The sequence below is a fragment of the Culex quinquefasciatus genome, chromosome 3, assembly GCF_015732765.1.
Source record: "Culex quinquefasciatus strain JHB chromosome 3, VPISU_Cqui_1.0_pri_paternal, whole genome shotgun sequence".
In the NCBI taxonomy this organism is placed as follows: domain Eukaryota; kingdom Metazoa; phylum Arthropoda; class Insecta; order Diptera; family Culicidae; genus Culex; species Culex quinquefasciatus.
Genome location: NC_051863.1, coordinates 144,466,287 through 144,485,487, shown reverse-complemented (window position 1 = coordinate 144,485,487; position 19,201 = coordinate 144,466,287). Strand labels below are relative to the sequence as shown.

The window sequence follows — 19,201 nt, the reverse complement described above, 5'->3', positions numbered from 1 at the left end:
GTTTCAAATCTTCCCACAGTTCCAGAACATCCTGGTCCTCAGCCGGATGATGGTACTCGTTTTTCTTCCCTTGGAACCTTCTTCCTTACTGTCACACGAACTTTGTACACGACTACGAACCGCTAGTTTGGGACACCACTTGTGGTTACCACCCCCGAGTAGATCGAAAACCCGTTCCGGATTGTTGTTACGGAACTGTCAAATCCCGTTCTGGACGGGCACCGCACTCTTTCCCACACTGTCACTGTTCCGAATTCTTTGCGACGAATGTTCCGCGATGATGACACACCGTGACCGGACACTTGGAATCTTCCCCTTTTCGGATCTGCACAGGGCAGTAAATACTCCGACGGACCGACCGAACCGTGTGACCGAGCACTGTCAACGATGACCACATACACCACTGTGAAAACGGCGACGGAACCGATGATGATGGACGGACGGAAGATCTTCGAACTCTTCTGCTGCGGCTGCTGTCGCAAAACACACATTCAAGAGATTTCGTACCTACAACCTTCGATCAAAACTCAAACACACCACACACCAAGATGAGGAGGGGGCGTTCGCGGACTGCGTAACGCAAACAGGTTCAAAGTCGTGTTGAGTCTTGCCTGAAATGTCAAAACCCATGGAAAAAATTAACTATCGAAAATAGTTTAAAAATGTAATCAACTAAGAGTCAGTTTTGTCATGTAAGCTAAAAGAATCATGGCATCGTAACTGCTGAAATTTTAATTTTACGCAAAAAATCCTTGCAAAATTTGCATCACGTCATTTAGAAATGATCCTACGATTGAGCAAACACAAATACAAAGACGAAAATTCATCCAACGTCTGAAAAGTGTCAAGTTTGACAGGTCACAAACGAAATAAGTTTTGCTCCGTTCGCTTTTTGAGTGTGGCGTGTGGGAAACACACGAGGAGTTTTAAAGTCTGAGCGATACTAGGGAAAATACACATCTTGACTTTTTTTTGATAAGGTCCTATAAACAAATGTAAACATTGAGTGTATCCCTTTCACACCTTATGTCAAAGTCCATCGGAGTAAGCGGGATACACTCAATGTTTACATTTGTTTATAGGACCTTATCAAAAAAAAGTCAAGACATTTTTGTCACACTAAGCTTTTCGACCTATTCTCGTCACTTTTGCAGTTTGCCGCTATTCAAACATTTTCAGATACAACAATAATAGAGAGTTGCTTGCTCACTTTAATTAGAGATATAGATATTTATTATTTAGAAATCTCGCTTACTTTTTCAAATGGTACGAAACCTACGGCGCATTAGATGTTTTGAAAAAAGAATCTATAAATAGTTAAAAACACTTAATGAAAGCTGTATTTCATGATAAAAGTTTAGATAAGCCGATAACAGAAATGTGCTGAGAAATTGTATATTTCCTGACCATCCTGACGGTATCTTTGTTCTTTTTCATATCTGTAACAAGAAAACCAATGATTATTTCTAGATTAAATTTTCAAAACAACCTATCCCTCATGGGTTTTCTATGCAGATAGGACCTTTTGAAAATTTAATCTAGATTTAATAAAATCAAAATAAAATGGTGGATAATAAACAGAAGCCGTATTACAAAATCGGTAAAAAAAATAAAAACAGAAGATGCCACACAAAGAAAAAATACTCTAAATTTAAAAAGATCGTTCGTTGGATTAAAAGTTCGCGTTGGTGAATATTCGTAGAAAGTTCAAACTATTCAATTTAAAAGTTGGAAAGTTTTTGATACTACCATGCATTTACGGAACAAAATCGTTGTATCGGTAAAAGTGTTTTACTTTTAATTAAAAAAAAAGAAACCTTTTATAGCAAGAATAAACAACATTTAATACTACAGTGATAGTTTCAGAAAAATGGGCTTGATTCTAGGCTATTTTTAAAAGTTTTAAACAGTATGTTAAAAAAATACATTTTGTTATTGTATTTAACACTTCTGGCCAAAATCCGAGTCCAAGCTGTACCGATTCTTATGGTATGCCACCGGTCACTTCCGAAGACCCAAGCTGGACAGCTCCGGTTGGACGTTTCGACGCGCGACAGCAAAGTAGAGAACAGGATGGTCTTGCTGCCGGCCTTCATCAGGACAGGTTTGGAGAAGTTGATTGTAGATTCGGCAAGGGTGATCGACGTTTCCCGGCTGGAAAGTGAAGTGCCTGAACGGGGAGTTCCAGATTCTGGAAGCGCATCCGGAACATTGGGTTGATGAGGCCCTCGGAACGGAATTCGATTTCGAGCACTTCATCCTCCTTCGAGAATGACACAGATTTTTTCGGCACGCTGTTTAGGTTCATTCGGCTGGAGCTGCGCCGTCGCGAGATGAGCATTTGTGGGCGGTTAGTTGCTAAAAGAGATGGAAGTTAGTGAAGTTAGCAAGCCACTGCACACATTATCATTACTCACCGGTGTTGTATACCGCCGGCACCGAGTGCAACATCCGCTCTGGCCACCTCCGATTATCCCGCTTCTCGTCATCCTCCTCTTCGTCGGCTCCTTCTCCTCACCGTGAAAATCACCTGTCTCGTACTTGTTCTAAACCCGGATGTTTATCTTCTTCAACGCAATCTCGTTGTTCACGCAACGCTTCAGCAGGGCCATCTCTTCGATGATCTCGTTCCAGCCCTCGCGGGAATTGACCTTCAATCACCAATTCTGGGCCACCACCACCGAATACAACCGGTGCGAATCCACATTCCAACCTCCCATCCTACAAAAAAACAAACAAAATCAATCACAAACAAACAAACACCCAAGCTTCCTTCTTACCCATTCCGGTCGTGGAACAGCTGCAGTTCCTGCAGGAAGTTCGCCTTGTCCTTTTTGAGCACTTCACCTCGACTCGCACCCGCACCACCCTCCTTCGAAGGCGCCGCTGTTGCTGTTTGACTCACGAAGGTTTCCGCGTCCGATTCCTGGCTGCCACGGTCGGCTTTGCTTTGCGTCCTAGAATCACCAGCACCACCGGACCCACCAAAGTGTTTGTTTACATTTGGAACTTAGTCGTACACGGTTACACGACAACGTCAAAATCTCGAGTTTTTTTTGAAAAGGTCCTATAAACAAAATTTTCACTTTTTGCTTTTTGGGTGTTTTTGAATACCCCTGACTCAAGGCGGTTCTAAAAACACCCAAAAAGCAAAAATTGAAAATTTTGTTTATAGGACCTTTTCAAAAAAAAGTCGAGAAATGAAAGAAATTTTACAGTCGAATTAAAAGTAAAAACTTTTAAATCAGTTAGCAATGAGATTTTCAAAAACTGTAGCAGTAAAAGTTTTCATTTTCAAAACAAGAAAAAAACTTTTAATGTAGCAAATTTTAACAACTTTTTAATTCAAAAGTAAGTTACTTTTGTCATTACCGTAATATTTTTCTGTGTGATATGAATGATATTTAAAAATGAAAAGAAGCGAAACTCTGTTCTGCGATGTTTCAGGTACATCCACAACAGTTGACTCAACATCTTGCTAATCAAAACAATACCGTCTACAATCACCAATTACTTCCCGTTTCACACATTGGCGCCACCCTTTCTTTTAGCCGTCTCGATTCTGATACAAAAAAGTCAAAGTCTGGAGTTTTTTTTGAAAAGGTCCTATAAACAAAATTTCAATTTTTTGCTTTTTGGGTGTTTTTAGAACCACCTTGAGTCAGGGGTATTCAAAAACACCCAAAAAGCAAAAAATAAAATTTTTGTTTATAGGACCTTTTCAAAAAAAAACTCCAGAAGTAGTTATGTCACAGACATAACCGGAATGGCGTAGACTACGTAAAGTTTAGATGTGTGCGTTTGGTGGAAATCAAATCGGGTAGCAAAATGTTTAACTTTCGACACTTTCGAAAAAATGAAATTCTTTTCAATAAATAATTTTCAATAGGATTAAAAAGATGAACTTTTAGCATTTCTAGGCAAGAATCAATACATAATTATTGATTTTGAAGGTAAACGAGAGCATTGGATGAATTTTCGCAAGAATGCTAAGAGCAGAATGGGGGGAGGGCAGAGGGGTTGGAGGCGAGAGCAGCCTCAGAAAGCTGTGCATTACGTCGCCCCCGAAGACCAAAATTTGTTCCTGAAATTTAAATTCAAATTAGCTCGCTGCCTCGTCCCGGGTGGGACGAGGGCAACTCTTTCAACACTTTAGAATTGGATGAGACGTAAATCTTTCAGAAGCGCTCGCCGCGAATGCGACGAGCTAGTTGGATGTCCTGATTGTTTCACAACCACGGCTTGACCTACGAGAGGGTTTTCGGCGGAAGGCAGCAAGCGCGCGCCTCATCTTGTTGATGCCTTGTCCCGGGTGGGACGAGGGACGGGGATTGAGGCAACTCCGAACCACGGCAACCACGAAAGATCCAAACGGTCCGGCCATCGAGAGGCAACTGGCTGACGGTGACGACGAGAAGGCGATGCGCACTTCTTTTCCAGTTCTGGTCCCTCTCTCCTGATGCTGCTGCTCTGGTCTCTCTCCTGCTGCTGCTGCTCTTGGCTGAGCTTTCCTGCTGCTGCTGCCGGTCCGACGTCTGAGACGTGAATGTTGGAATGAAAACTGGCGCACTTTCTTATATATGATTTCGGCCCGCTACTTCCCCTCCTTTTTCGCGACCGAAAAAATCTCGGTCGCGTTGCTCGGATGATTTTCCCCTCAAAATAGGTACTTGACATTCCCGTCCGTGAGTGGGAAGCGCTCATTTTGCTTGCAAAATCTCTGCATTTTGAAAACATTTTAAAACATTCAATTGTTTCAATAGTTAAACTATTTTGCCAACAATGAAAGTTTTATAGCAAATTGCTGAATAATTTTCGAATCGAATGGAACATAAATCGTGTCGATTCGATTAGAGGGAAGGAAGATATAAGCGTTTGACGGATGACGCAGTATTCCAGGGCCTTCGGCCCGGGTTTTTAGGAATGGCACCCCAGTACCTTCGACAAAGACGTAGTCTACGTCAAAAACACATTCACCATTACCTCGTTTAAAAAAATAATATATTTTATTTATACTTCGATATGTGATATAATCTATTTATTTATTTCGCCTGCAAACAAAACTTCTCTGGGAGCGAAATCTCTTATATAAATTTTGACGAGCATGAAACGAAAATATCAAATTCATCTACGCGCCCTAACTGACGGCCTTGGTCACGACCGAATATTTTTTGCTTTTGCTCACGACCGAATATTTTTTGCTTAAAAATAAACAGTTTAAAATTTTTGCATCACGATTTCCGAAAACTGTGTAAAGTTGAACGAATTTGATTCATCTATTATTGTGCTGCTTCTGCTGGCTCCGCTGCCTCCGCGGCTTGCCGAGTATAGTTCAGACGATCTCGGATTTTTGTTTAAATAAATAATTACCCACCACCACAAACTAACAACGCACGCCGCTTCAGACGTACAGCGACCGTATGCTTCGGACGCCCTCAAGCCGGTGCTTGGCTTCGTCGGTCAGCAGCGGACAGTTCATCATGTTGAGCCACACCAGGCTCGTCCGGCAGTGCGCGATAACGTGTTCGATGGAAGCATCCGTAATTGCACGACACCCGTCCAGGTTGAGCAGCTTGAGGCGCCGCAGGTCACGGCAAAGCATTAGCACCGCACTGTCACAGATTCGCTTGCACGCGTCCACGTGCACGTACTCGAGACGGGGACATTGCCGCACGAGGGCACGGACGCCGAAATCCGTAATGTTTAGCCCGCGCAGATCGATCTTCTTGAGCCGCGGAAAGCTGATCGCGACCAGCGTTTCGTCCGAGAGATCGCGGCACCGGCTCAGGTTAAGGTAGCACAGGCGGGTCAGGTTCGTCACCGGGAAAAAACGGATTCTCTCGAAGGGCATGTTGACGCTGTCGAAGACGGTACGGCTGAAGAAGCTGTCGTCGATGTCGAACGTTCGCTGCAGGTTCAGGTATTCGAGCTTCTTGAGGTGGGCAAAGGACAGCTGCAAATCATGGATGTTCTCGTACGAGCACTGGTACAGTGTGAGACTTCGAATGTTGGGCGACTTTTCGAAGAATCGTGGCAGCGTGTTGCGCGAAAAGGTCGCCGCCGAAACATACAGCTTCTCGAGGTGAGTATTTTCGTACGCGCTCAGGTCCAGATTGCCGGCCACGTGAGTCGCGTCGGTGATCTTCAAGTACTCCAACCGGCGCATGTTCCCGAGGAAGGAATGCTGCAGGTTGTGCACCCGACAGATGTGCAGCTTGATGCGCTTCAAGTTGGGCAGGTTTCGACTGATTTCGCTGAGAATCTAAAAGAAGAAAAGTTGAATCGTACAAAAAACACTACCGCTTTGCAATATCGTGCTTAACCTGATCATCCGCGGGGAACAAATTGTCAATGTTCAAATGCACGATCGAGGGCTGTAGCCGGCTCAGCTGGATGATGTCCCTCTGCTTGAGGTCGTAGCTAGATTTAAGCGAGATCTTCTTCAACCGCAGCCGATCGACGGTGGCAAGTTTGTGCAGCAGATTCGCGCCAATTTTGGTGTAGCTCAGATTAATGCCCTCCAGCGTGCCCCGCACCGTCTGGACAAACTGCACCAACTTCTCGCCCCAGCCCTCAAACGATGAATAGTTGAGCTTCAGCACCTTCAACCGGGGACAAATCTGTCGGAACATTGCGAAGCACTCGTCGTACACGAAGATCGAACGCAGCGTGAGCGTTTCCAGCTTCTCCAACCGAAAGTCCACCGAAACGTTGTTGATGTGAAACTCCTCAAACTTTGTGGTCTTCAGCGCGAAATACCTCAAATTCGGTGTGCACCTCAACAGCCGTACCAGCGTCTCCCCCGAGATCGAACAATCGTTCAGCGTGAGGTCCTGCAGATCTTCGCCGAGGGCGCACCACAGCGTGTCCGCCGCATCCTCGACGGCCACCGCCTTCAGGGTTGCCTTGGTGTAAACACTCTTCGACTTGGCCAAAACCCGACACTGCTCGCAGCCCTCGTACAGGCGGCAGTTCTTGAACGACAACACAAACTTTTCCATCAGGGACGACGTGTAGCAGATCGTGTCGTGCCAATGGTGGCAAGTGAGTCGCACCTGGGCCAAGTCCGCCATCGGTAAATGCTGAAAGATGGTCACCAAAATTTCCGTGGGCAATCGCGGAAGAGGCGGGGCTTCGTTCGCTGAGGCCGATGGCGGGGGTGGCGTAGGCGGAACCGTGTCCATTACGAACCGGTTCGGAACACAGCTGCGGACAACGGGGGACAACCGGACACTGGCCGCTTGTTACGATAATATCACGAACAAAATGACACGACGCAAATAGACAAAGCCGCAATCACGGGATTTCTTTTCACAAAAGTGGTAATGTTTACATCGAGCGAGCAGCTGTCAACTAGTGCAGGGTTGCCAGGTTGGCCAGCTTAGAACTGACAGCATTATAGGGTCGTTTACCACCAACAAAAATAAAGCAAGTTGAGTCGAGACATAAGCGGTATTGTACGATCAGTACCTAGCTGGACTCGGTCACTGGAAACGACCGGCGGCTCAGTGACCGACGAAATAGGCGGCGGGCCAGATGCGGGCATAAAAATGTCAAAATCTCTTACCCCCTCACTTCGTCTCACCATCCAGCTGCAGCTTTGTTGACAAACAAACGGAGCACGCGGTCGCATGATGGCGGCATCGAGCCAGAATTAGGGGTGATCATGTGATTAAAAATGAAGGTTTTTCAAGAAAATAATATTTTTCCGACCGAATAAAAAATTGCGAGCATGTTCAAACAATTATTCCTGATGTCGGAGAAGTGATAAAAAAGCAAAATGTTAATCCATAATTTTTTCTATCAATTGATTTTTTTCACTCCAACTGGGAACCCCTAGGTCTATCCACGACCGTTTCCAATGACCGTGAGAAGATGCCAGAAAGTCCAGCTACGAGCTAAATCCACAATATACGCACTTCGGAAGGAACCGGTCAAGGAAAAAATCAAATGGGCAGCAGCGGCAGTGTAAGTAAGCCAGAGAGGGTGAAGAAAAGCCCCAAGAAATCGCTCCCTCTCCTTTGTTCTGCTGTTCGTAAAGCTGTTTCTTGACCCCTTTTTAAACAAAAAAATATATTTTTTGCTTTTTAGTAAGGCAGTTGCAAATATTTTTCAAAGTTTATGTCGCCCCCTCTTCAAAGTCGGCTTAAATGATTTTTTTTTTTCGAAAAACTTCAAAATTTTAATGAAAGTTAAAGTTTAATCGGTTGCAACCGAAAACCAGTTAAAATGCATTTTACTGCGTTTATACTCATATTAAGCCTGTTTGAACTCCTTTGAAGACATTTAAATTTTCATGAAATACCAATGTACAGTCCCAAGAAAAGTTTTTTTTTGCGAAAAAAAAAAATCCGTCGATACATCGATATTTTAAAAACTTATGATTGGAACGAGGTTCTCGTCATTTTGCCAAAACAAACTGATCAAGCCGAATGTGCTTTTTAAACCTAAGGAACGCATGACAAAAGTTTTATCGAAATTGAAAAATACAATGAAAAGCCCCGTTTTTTGAAATGGCATCCCAGTACCATCGAGTACGACGGCATTGCCGACCAACCATCAAGTTGTAGAGTTCCTGATACCTGCCACTGAATCCACTTTGTAAATGCCGGCCTCGATACTCTTCAAGGCGGTGTTCTCCTCAGGAACTGGGAACGATTTACACTCAAACCCCGATGGTTTGACACCAACTGTTGTCAAACGAACGGAGTCATTTTTTAGTTTGACACCCCTTTTACACGGAGTTCACTCACACTATCAAACGTTTGTTTTGATAGTGTGCGTGAGCGCCGTGTAAAAAGTGACAGTTCGTCACTTTTTAGTTTGACTTTGACCAACTAACGGGGTACAAACTAAAAAAGTGTCAAACGAAAAAGTGACCAACCATCGGGGGTTGAGTGACTTAGAAATTTCCTTCATATCTTTCTCAAATATCTTGAAAATTTAAATAATAACATTACAACAAGTTCTACGATAAAATGCCGTTTATTTGTATAAAAACCAACACTAAATTTAAACAATGAAGAATCTGTCAGAATATTTTAGTTTCATTTCTTACTGCTATCCAGCGAAGGAGAAAGATTTCTTCCCAGGACATTTTCCCTGTACACAAGCTTTTCTACATCTGCTGCATTTTTAAGGTTTTCATCATCTGTGTTGCGCTCCGCGCGCTGCTCCTGAATGGAGGCTGCAAAAGAAAGTTCATCAAATGAATAAAAAAAATCTTAAGCTTCCTTCGGTAAACAACCCTATTTCCCTCTTACCACTGTACGGCGTGTACTTGTCGGACAGCAAACTCTCAATGTTGTACCCGATCACGCCCACGATTCCCGCAATCGGCAGTGTGATGTAGGCCACATTGGAGCGCAAAAATTGGAGAATCAGTGGCCACATTTTTATCAAATTTACGGTTTTGTTATTTTTATCACTTTACGAAATTCGCCGGTGTGTGACGCAATTTTGTTATGTTTCCGATTTCAGCTGATTTTGACGTTCCGGCATCGCGACGCCCAAACTGACAGCATGCGCGCATGCTGTGAGTTGTGGTTTGACGTTATTGTATTGAAAGTAAACGTCACAACACAATTTTTAGCTGCTGTGGAGGCGGCGTCGTTTTCTGCGTAAACAAGTGATTTTATCCGAATAATTTGATTTTTCGGTGGAAATGGTGCGCTAAACTGCATCGAAATCTCTCAAAATGAAGAAGGAAAAGACGGCGGACAATGTGCGGCCGTTCAAATTATAAGTATTGCTGATTTTGGTGCGATTGCGTGAAATGTTTTGACGTTGCTTTTTCTTCCTGCACAGTTCACCAGATTCTGAGCCTGACCGGCATCAGTTTCGAGCGGAAGAGCATCATTGGCTTCGTGGAGTTGACCATCGTGCCGGTGAAGGAGACGTTGAAGATAATCCGTCTGAATTGTCGCCAGTGCCGGATCTATCGGGTTATTCTGAACGACAGCTATGAGGCCACGTTCCATTACTTTGATCCGTTTCTGGACATTTGCCAGGACAACAAGACCAAGTCGCTGGAGGTGTTCTCCAAGTGTCACTTGGAGATGGCCAAGAAGACCGACCCGGACAACAATGCGGGAGAGCTGGTGATTGTGGTTCCGGAGCAGGCTACTCACTTGATTGGCGAGGGAAGGGGGCTGCGGATTGGAATCGAGTTTTCGCTGGAGGATCCTTCCGGCGGGGTGCACTTTGTCATTCCCGAGGGAGAGGGAACGATGGAGGAACGGGCGGCGCACATGTTCACTTACGGGCACGAGAATTCCTCGAGACTTTGGTTCCCCTGCGTGGACAGTTATGCGGAACCGTGCACTTGGAAGTTGGAATTTACCGTGGACAAGAACATGACGGCCGTCTCCTGTGGGGAGCTGGTCGAAGTCGTGATGACTCCGGATTTGCGGCGGAAAACGTACCATTATACGGTGTCGGTTCCGGTTTCGGCGCCGAATATTGCGTTGGCCGTTGGTCCGTTTGAGATTTACGTCGACCCGCACATGCACGAGGTGACACACTTTTGTCTGCCCCAGTTGATGCCCCTGCTGAAGAATACCGTGCGGTACATGCACGAAGCGTTCGAGTTCTACGAGGAGGCACTGACGCAGCGATATCCTTTCACCTGCTACAAACAGGTCTTTGTGGATGAAATCGACAACGATTGCAACGCGTACGCCACGATGACGATCCTGTCGACGCACCTGCTGCACTCGATTGCCATCATCGATCAGACGTTCGTCGCGCGTAAGGTCATGTCCAAAGCGATCGCCGAACAATTCTTCGGCTGCTTCATCACGATGCAAAACTGGTCGGACGCCTGGTTGGCGCGTGGAATCGCCGAGTACATGTGCGGTCTGTACTCGAAAAAGTGCTTCGGAAACAACGCGTACCGCGCCTGGATCCGAGACGAACTCGCCGAGGTCGTCAAGTACGAAGAGAAGTTCGGCGGAATCATTCTGGACTGTAGCCAAGCTCCGGCTCCCCCAGCAGTTTCCAGCATCAACCAATCTCCAGCCGCCCCAGCGAAAGCCTACAACGACAATCCGTTCTATTTCCCAATCAAAAACATTCACACAATCTCCCCAAAATACGTTGAAATCATGCGCAAGAAGGCCCACCTCGTGATTCGCATGCTGGAACACCGCATCGGCCAAGAACTCCTTCTGCAGGTCTTCAACAAACAACTCGCCCTGGCGTCGAACGCCGCCTCAACGAAAATCAGCAGCGGTCTGTGGCACCAGCTGCACATCTCCACCAACATCTTCACGAAGGCGATCTTCACCGTCACCGGCAAGGACATGGCCGTGTTCATCGACCAGTGGGTGCGAACCGGTGGTCATGCCCGCTTCACGATGACCTCGGTGTTCAACCGGAAGCGTAACACGATCGAGCTGGAGATTCGCCAGGACGCCGTCAACCAGAAGGGGGTGCGCAAGTACGTGGGCCCGCTGCTGATCCAGCTGCAGGAACTGGACGGCACGTTCAAGCACACGCTCCAGATCGAAAACATTGTCGTCAAGTCGGACATTACGTGCCACTCGAAGAGCCGGCGAAACAAGAAGAAAAAGATTCCGCTGTGCACCGGGGAGGAGGTGGACATGGATCTGTCGCCGATGGAGTAAGTACTTTTTTCACTTGTAGGATTTTTAGTATTGATTTGGTTTAATTTTTCTCGTGTAAACAATTTCTAGTTGATGTTTTTTTTCACATAATTGCTTAATATTTTTTTGTCTTGAGTTTTAATATTTTTAATATTATCATAATTTTTATATATATATTTTTTTTGAAAGTTGCTTCGATGAACATTTTTATAGTTGCAAAATGGCTTTAAAGCAAATTAAGCCTTTGCAAATATTTTTCAAAGTTTACAAAGTTTTTTCATCCAAATGCTGAAACCTAGGATTGTCATTTAAATTTTTATATTTTTTTGCCCCCAAAAAAGATATAAAAAAGATTAAAATATTAAAAAATTAAAAAAAAAACAATTGGGTCCTAAAATGAAGCGTAGATTGCTGATTTTATTGTTTACAGCGATAAAGCTTATTTTTCTGAGTACAATGACCCTTTGTATGACCACAAAGAGTTTAAAATGGATTTTTAAATCAATTTTAGAAATTAACCTCGCGGTCCTTCTTGACAGAAACACAGACAGAAAAATAGCTCCTACTTGACAGCTCTTGACTTGACAGAAAATAGCTTCTACTTGACAGCTTGTTCCAAGGGGACCATAGTTGATCCATCGAAAAAATGTTGTCTTGACAATTTTTTTTAGCATTAAAATGAAAAAAAGTGATCATAAATGGTTTTTAATCGTGTTTTTTACCGTTGTACATAAAATTTGACATAGGGCTTTAGTACCCAATTAAATTAATACTTACAAATTAAAAAAACACAAAAAAAAAAGAATTTTCAAGAATACATATATACAGCAAAAAAAAATTAAAAAAGATCATACATAAAAATTCGTAAACACTTTAATTTAAAATTTTTAGAATTCTTATGTTCTCAAGTTCTGAAATTTTTAAATTCTCTTAAATTTCTAAATTTTTGAGTATTTAGAATGGCAATTCTTTGGTTTTGCAATCTTAAATTACACTTTTCTTGGCAATAAAAAAATATGTTTTAAAAATTGAAAACATTTAAATTTTAATTCACAAATTAAAAAATTACAAAAAAAAAATTAAATATTCAAAATTCAAAATTAAAAGTTCATACATAACAATTCTTAAACTCATAAATTTAGAAATTTTAAAATTCTTAAGTACTCAAAATTTGAGTCTCAATTCTGATTTTTTTCCTAATTATTCCTAATTATTAAGTTCTTAAAATTGCAATTCTTTATTTTTTTTTTTCAATTTAAAATCTTTAAGTCTGAAATCCTTAAATTCAATCTCTCAAAATTTGGGCATTTATTGAGCAATTTTTGAGGTTGGAGACCCACATTTTGATAGAAAGAAAAATTCCGTTATTCAATTATCCAGAGTGAAATATTGGTGAGGACTTCGCTGGAGATCCGAATTTTCGTATTTAAAATTGTTTTTTTTTTTATGCGATTTTCATTTTCTGAATTTTGAGTTTTAAGAATGTTGAGTTTTTAAATTTCGGAATTTGTAAACCTTATTTTTTTAATTGTTTTTATGATTTCGGATTTTTTGAATTAATATTTTTTTTTATTTCAATATACTTGGACCCAAATTTTGATCCCCCCGGATGGGGCTAAATTGTGGAACGCTCCCAGTGAGTTTTACTGAGCTGCTTTGGACATTTTAGGTAATAGTAGTATGAAAATAGTTAGAGCTCGGTATTAATTCACTGGGAGGTCGTGTGCAAATTCCCGTGCTTGTGAAGTTCTGTTTCTATGCCACTGTTGTGTTAGCTTGTAACATGTTCGACATGACACTACAAACCAGCAGTGATTAGTTATGCGGAATTCTCCATGTACGGGAACACGACGAAAATTAGACGACCCGAAGAAATAGTGAAAGTGATAGTGAAAGCAAAATAAATAAAGTGTCTGTAAATAATCATGAGGTGAAATTATAATTATAATTATTTATATTTAATATGATATTACACTTTACAGCTGAGTTGAAACTCACTATCAGAATCTAATGTTTTCTTGTGTTCTCTTTTGTTCTTTTCGTTTCAAACTGAATGAGCGAGCATCTGACTTGCTACGCAGCCGCAGGATAACACCAGCTGTGATCAATACCACACCGACTGACGAGGATTGCTACCAAGTATGGTGTCCACGGCTATATGTCCAACCGAGAGACCTCCAAGGTCGCAGGGAAGTATTAATTAGTATCGCCTTTTTATGTTTGATCCTTTTGTTAATACAAATTCCTTTGCAGATACAAACCACTTTAAAAGTATGCCTCGTGGCCTACTTTGATCTTTTGCATATTCTATCCGCTTTCTACCCCCAATGCGTCCTGCACGGAGAACCTGGGGTAGCTTATGGTTGACCTGGGGAGCCCGAGGAATTATGCCGTAGGTGGCTCGTATAGTCTTACTCACCTATCCTCGCGGCAAGGTCTTCCGTAGGTCTACACCCGAACATGCGACGTGGGACTGCATGAATCTTCAGCTGCTGCCGGAAGGGTGTATTCCGAAATTACCGAATTACCGAATATACTTGGACCCAAATTTTGATAAAACAATTCTAAAACTCTTGAATAAATTTAGAAATTTTAAAATTCTTAATTTCTCAAATTCTGAAATTTTCTCTCTTCTCTTACATTCCAAATTTTTTGATTTCTATAAATTGCAATTCTTTTTTTTTTTTTTTGGGAGGGTGGTCCAGCCGCACATTGTTGATGTTGAAACCTCTAAACTGGGCCCTCGTCCTGTCACGTCCGTCAGTAGTCTTGTCGTACATTACAACTAGAATCAGATCTGCCAATGAATTAGTACACTTCGACCAAATAAACACTGACGCTGTATGGATCTGACTCTAGAATAAATGCACAGTTGTGTGTTATTCATAAGTCCAAAATGTTCAATTATTCATTTAAGTCCAAATATTCATTTGCTAACTACTTTGGATTGAAAATCTAAATTTTAATCTAAAATCCTCTAAACTTAATGTTCAAAACTAAACGTTCCTTTAACTGTTGCAGTACTACTTCTATCAAAAAACAATAAAAATTTGTGAACTGATATACAAATAGGATAGAAATCGCGATTTGAAAAAGAAATGACCATTTACGTCAAAAGATCCGTAGTTCCTCGATTCGCAACAATGGTCGATACAACCATAATCCGAAAACCGTTAGTTCAACAGATCAACGAATTTTGTCCGATATCATTACATTATTGATTGATCGAGACTCTATGAACAATTTGACATAAACGAATGCCTAGTATTCTACATCAATCAAAGTTTAATGACAGCATTACTCTAACTTAACAATTGCAACTAAATTTATCATCAAATAGATTTGGAAAGCATACAGATTTATTTTAAATGCTAATGCTAAGCAACAAATCAATTGTACTATCCTAAAGTCCCACCTAAATCCCACATTGTGATAGTGAAAAAGTCACAGAAGCAGCGGTGTCTTGTGCAATTGTGATATTTTCACTATCGGAGAACTACCTAGTTCACGAAGACAGCTTATCGGTCAACGCTTAAGCCCTGGGGCTGCGACAAAGCGAGTTCTCGTAGCATGAAGTGGTGTCCATAGTGCTTATAAAAAAGAATGTATACCCAAATTTTAACTAATGCACTAGGATCAAATCATGCCCCTTGACTTTACAAGGCCCAGGGGATTTCTATAAATTGCAATTCTTCAAACAATTTGTTGATTTTGGATTTTTGTATTAATAAATTTTATTTTAATATACTTGGATTTAAAAAAAATATTTTTTTCATAAGTTTTGAATAAATACTGTTTTTTTAAAATTGCTGAATGTAAATTTCTTTGAATTTTCTTTTTTTTTGAACTTTTAAATTTTTTGAATTTTTCAAATCTTAAAGTTACAATTATATATTTTTATAAATTTTTGAATCTTTGTTTTTTTTTTTAATTTAAGTGATTATTGTTATGACTTTTCCCTAAATTTTGCTTAATTCTGAGCTATAAAGAAAATCGGTCTTTTTGGTTTCCGGCATTCTGCGATTGAAATTCAGCCTTTTGAGGCAATTGGCCCGTAAAACCCCATGTTAATTTTAGCTTACAGATATAAAAGGCACGTTAGAGAACAATTAATTTTATTGTAATATTGTATAATTTCTGCACGCAGAAAAATAAAACTTATTTGAATCAGCAAAACGTTTTGTTGATTTGAAAATCAACATTTTTGTTGAATCAACGCTAAACGTCAAAGCAACATTTTCAAAACAACAAAAGATTTTTGTGGAATTGAGAAAATATAAATATTCAACAAAAATTTTGTTGAATCAAACCTCGTACAGGCTGATTCTACAAAATATTTTTCTGCGTGTGATCACTTTTTTCCAATTTTCATGCAAAATGTAACAAAAATCAACTGTGATTCGATTAATCAACTGTGGCCCTGTATAGGCCTATAAAACGAACTGTCAAGCAAGATACTTACGGTCAACCAAAGTTTTCAAAATTAATTGAAAAAGCAATTTTACAGCTTTCTGACCACAACGAAAATTCTAGACTTTTTTTTATTAGGTCCTATAAACATATGAAAGACAATAGCTTATAGGTCCTTTACAAAAAAAGCCCTGGAATTGAGCTATATCGTTGAACGATAGAAAATCTACAATCTTATCCCGATGTTAGGACCCGAACTGTCACTTTTTACATGGCGCTCACGCACACTATCAAAATAAACCTCGCCTTCGGTAGTGTGTGTGAACTCGTCCGTGTCAAAAGGGTGTCAAACTAAAAAGTGACCTCGTTCCTTTGACAACATTTGGTGTCAAACCATCGGCATTTGAGTGTACAAAATTAAAATTGAACGTTTATAATGGAATACCCGATTCGACTGGTAGTTTGACAGTTCGCTCCATAAGAAATACATTGCTCACTACCAATCGCGTCGGGTACTCCATTTTCAGTCGCATTCAAATAAATAATCAAATAAAAATAATTTAATTTTTGTTCATTAAAACATATTGCAACCAAGCACTGCGCGAAGGAAAGTGATAAGCGATGTGGTACGTTACTTTTCGTGACCCGCTTCGTGACGTATCAGCCTTTAAGCGCGATTCAAAATACCTTCCTACATAGCACATTTGCTCGCAAGGCACGCCGGCGGTTAATGTTGATGAAATTTTCTTTTTATCTTACCTTTCAGCGAATCCCCCGTGCTGTGGATCCGCCTCGACCCCGAGATGACCCTGCTGCGTTCCGTTCACATCGAGCAGCCCGACTTCCAGTGGCAGTTCCAGCTGCGCCACGAGCGCGACGTGACCGCCCAGCTGGATTCGATCGCCGCCCTCGAACGGTACGCCTCACCGGCTACTCGGCTCGCCCTCACCGATACCATAGAGAACGAGCAGATTTTCTACGAAGTGCGCTGCAAGGCCGCGCTCTGCCTGACCAAGGTGGCCAACTCGATGGTCACTTCGTGGCAGGGTCCGCCGGCCATGTTGACGATATTTAAAAAGTTCTTCGGCTCCTTTTCGGCGCCGCACATTATCAGGCAGAACAATTTCACGAACTTTCAGCACTACTTTCTGCAAAAGACCATTCCGGTGGCGATGGCGGGGTTGCGGACGGCGCACGGAATCTGTCCGCCGGAGGTGATTCGGTTTTTGCTGGACTTGTTCAAGTACAACGATAACACCAAGAATCACTACTCAGACAATTACTACCGGGCGGCGCTGGTTGAGGCTTTGGGGAACTCCATCACGCCGGTGGTTTCGATGGTGCACCAGGGAATGGCGCTGACGTCGGAGAACTTGTCCGCGGATTCAAAGTGAGTTTTGGCCGGGGAATGCCGGTTTGTTGTACGAAGGTTAATGAATTTCATTTTTAGATTGGTCCTCGAGGAGGTCACCAGGATATTGAACTTGGAGAAGCACCTTCCCTCGTACAAGTACACCGTGTCGATTGCGTGCCTCAAGGTGATCCGGAAGCTGCAAAAGTGTGGCCACCTGCCCACGAATCCGAAAATCTACCGAAGTTACGCCGAGTACGGGCAGTACATTGACGTTCGGGTGGCCGCCATGGAGTGTTTGGTGGACTATGTGAAAATCGACGGCCGCTGGGAGGACCTGGAGAATTTGATCGATCTGCTGGAGACGGATCCGGATCCGATGGCGCGCCACAGGCTGGGCAGGTTGCTCATCGAGAACCTTCCGTTTGATAAGGGCAATCGACACCGGCTGGATCGGGAGGAGCTGGCGCTGCGCATTTGGAATAACATGAAGTAAGAATCAATGTTTAAATTGGGTAACTTATTTACTAAAATCTCCCCTCTTTTAGTGGTCTCCTGTCCCACGACACGCGCCTTCGCTGCGACATGGTCGATCTGTACTACACGCTGTACGGAACGCGCGTGCCCAACTGTCTGCCCAACCCTGAGCTCGCCTCGATCCTAAAGCCGCAGAAACTGGCCTCCTCATTTGCCGCCGTGGCCAACCGCGAACGAACCGACTCCGAGCGCGAGCGTGACCAGCTGGCGGAAATCGAGCTCGAGTCCATGTCCCAGAAGCGCCAGCGTTCGCTCAGCCCGCTGGACGTGAAACCCCTCGACCTGATCGACATTGGCCCAACTGAATTGCTCATCCCGTCGATCCGAAGCCGCGAAGGTTCCCCAATGGGCGTCGGAGAGGAGGAAATCCGCGACGAAATAATCCTCGAAACGGTCGACTCCAACATCAAGACCGAAATCGTCGAAATGGTCGACCGGCAGTCCGACCTCAAAGAGGAAATCGTCGACCTGGACGACCAAAACTCCATCACCATGGTCAGCACGGAACCGCCGCCGGTGAAAAAGTCCAAAACCGACTTTTACTCGGACAACTCGATCTCGCTGCCAGGAATCACGCCGAGCAGCAGCTCCGTCACCGGTCCGACCGGCTTCGAACCGGGCATGTTCGGCAGCAGCAGCAAATCGTCCGAAACGGTCGTTCCGGCTGTCGCGTCCGAACCGAGCGTCAGCAGCAAATCCGACGGAAGCAAGGTAAGACCAGAAATTCGGTTCCCCAAAAATCAGTAGTACTCATCAAACCCAAATCTTCTCCCTTTCAGAAAAAGAAAAAGAAGGACAAGAAAAAGCACAAGCATAAGCACAAACACAAGCACAACAAGGAAAAGGATCGGGACCGCGAAAAGGACCGCGAGAAGAGCAAGGAAAAGAAGGATCCGAGCATCGTGCGGCTGATCAAGGAGGACACGCAGGAAACGCTCAGCTCGGCGGACAGCTCCAGCCGGGACAGTAATCCGACGACGTTGGATTTGACGTTGTGAATGTGCGTATTTTTTAAATTTTATTTTCCCCTCTCTAATAATTATGGTTTATCTATGTTTTGAGACAGATGAAAATACATTTATGTCTAAGGTATCGTGTAAACTAGAGATATGTTTTATAAAGTATATTTCAATACCGAAATTCCATCAAAGACAACTTGACAAGGCTTTCCAACCGCAATTGATCGATTCTTGAAAATATTTTTATAAAATATAGTTTGTATTTATATTTGTTTCACCTTTTTTATTTTGAATGATTCAGTTGAATACAATAATTCAATTCATAATAGGACCGACTT

General features: G+C 42.7%; 4 protein-coding genes across 4 annotated transcripts; 1 reads left to right on the top strand and 3 right to left on the bottom strand.

The window, feature by feature from the left end:
• Positions 1 to 1,899: 1,899 nt before the first annotated feature.
• LOC119769288 lies at positions 1,900 to 3,530 on the bottom strand. Its single transcript, XM_038261261.1, has 4 exons — positions 3,515 to 3,530; positions 2,781 to 3,009; positions 2,418 to 2,721; positions 1,900 to 2,358 (listed from the first exon to the last, which is right to left on the bottom strand). Exons 1-3 carry the CDS (start codon positions 3,528 to 3,530, stop codon positions 2,658 to 2,660), a joined length of 309 nt encoding a protein of 102 aa, XP_038117189.1. The 3' UTR covers positions 1,900 to 2,358; positions 2,418 to 2,657.
• A 1,844-nt stretch (positions 3,531 to 5,374) lies between these two features.
• On the bottom strand, positions 5,375 to 7,340 carry LOC6040609 (F-box/LRR-repeat protein 2). The gene is made up of 2 exons (XM_001849928.2): positions 6,324 to 7,340; positions 5,375 to 6,262 (listed from the first exon to the last, which is right to left on the bottom strand). Exons 1-2 carry the CDS (start codon positions 7,182 to 7,184, stop codon positions 5,402 to 5,404), a joined length of 1,722 nt encoding a protein of 573 aa, XP_001849980.2. The 5' UTR covers positions 7,185 to 7,340; the 3' UTR covers positions 5,375 to 5,401.
• A 1,626-nt stretch (positions 7,341 to 8,966) lies between these two features.
• LOC6040608 (small integral membrane protein 12-A) lies at positions 8,967 to 9,474 on the bottom strand. Its single transcript, XM_001849927.2, has 2 exons — positions 9,264 to 9,474; positions 8,967 to 9,187 (listed from the first exon to the last, which is right to left on the bottom strand). Exons 1-2 carry the CDS (start codon positions 9,391 to 9,393, stop codon positions 9,048 to 9,050), a joined length of 270 nt encoding a protein of 89 aa, XP_001849979.2. The 5' UTR covers positions 9,394 to 9,474; the 3' UTR covers positions 8,967 to 9,047.
• A 122-nt stretch (positions 9,475 to 9,596) lies between these two features.
• Positions 9,597 to 19,010, top strand: LOC6040602 (transcription initiation factor TFIID subunit 2). Its single transcript, XM_038262736.1, has 6 exons — positions 9,597 to 9,741; positions 9,806 to 11,623; positions 16,783 to 17,406; positions 17,467 to 17,859; positions 17,916 to 18,615; positions 18,684 to 19,010. The coding sequence occupies exons 1-6, from the start codon at positions 9,698 to 9,700 to the stop codon at positions 18,900 to 18,902; spliced, it is 3,798 nt and encodes a 1,265-aa protein (XP_038118664.1). The 5' UTR covers positions 9,597 to 9,697; the 3' UTR covers positions 18,903 to 19,010.
• Positions 19,011 to 19,201: the final 191 nt, after the last annotated feature.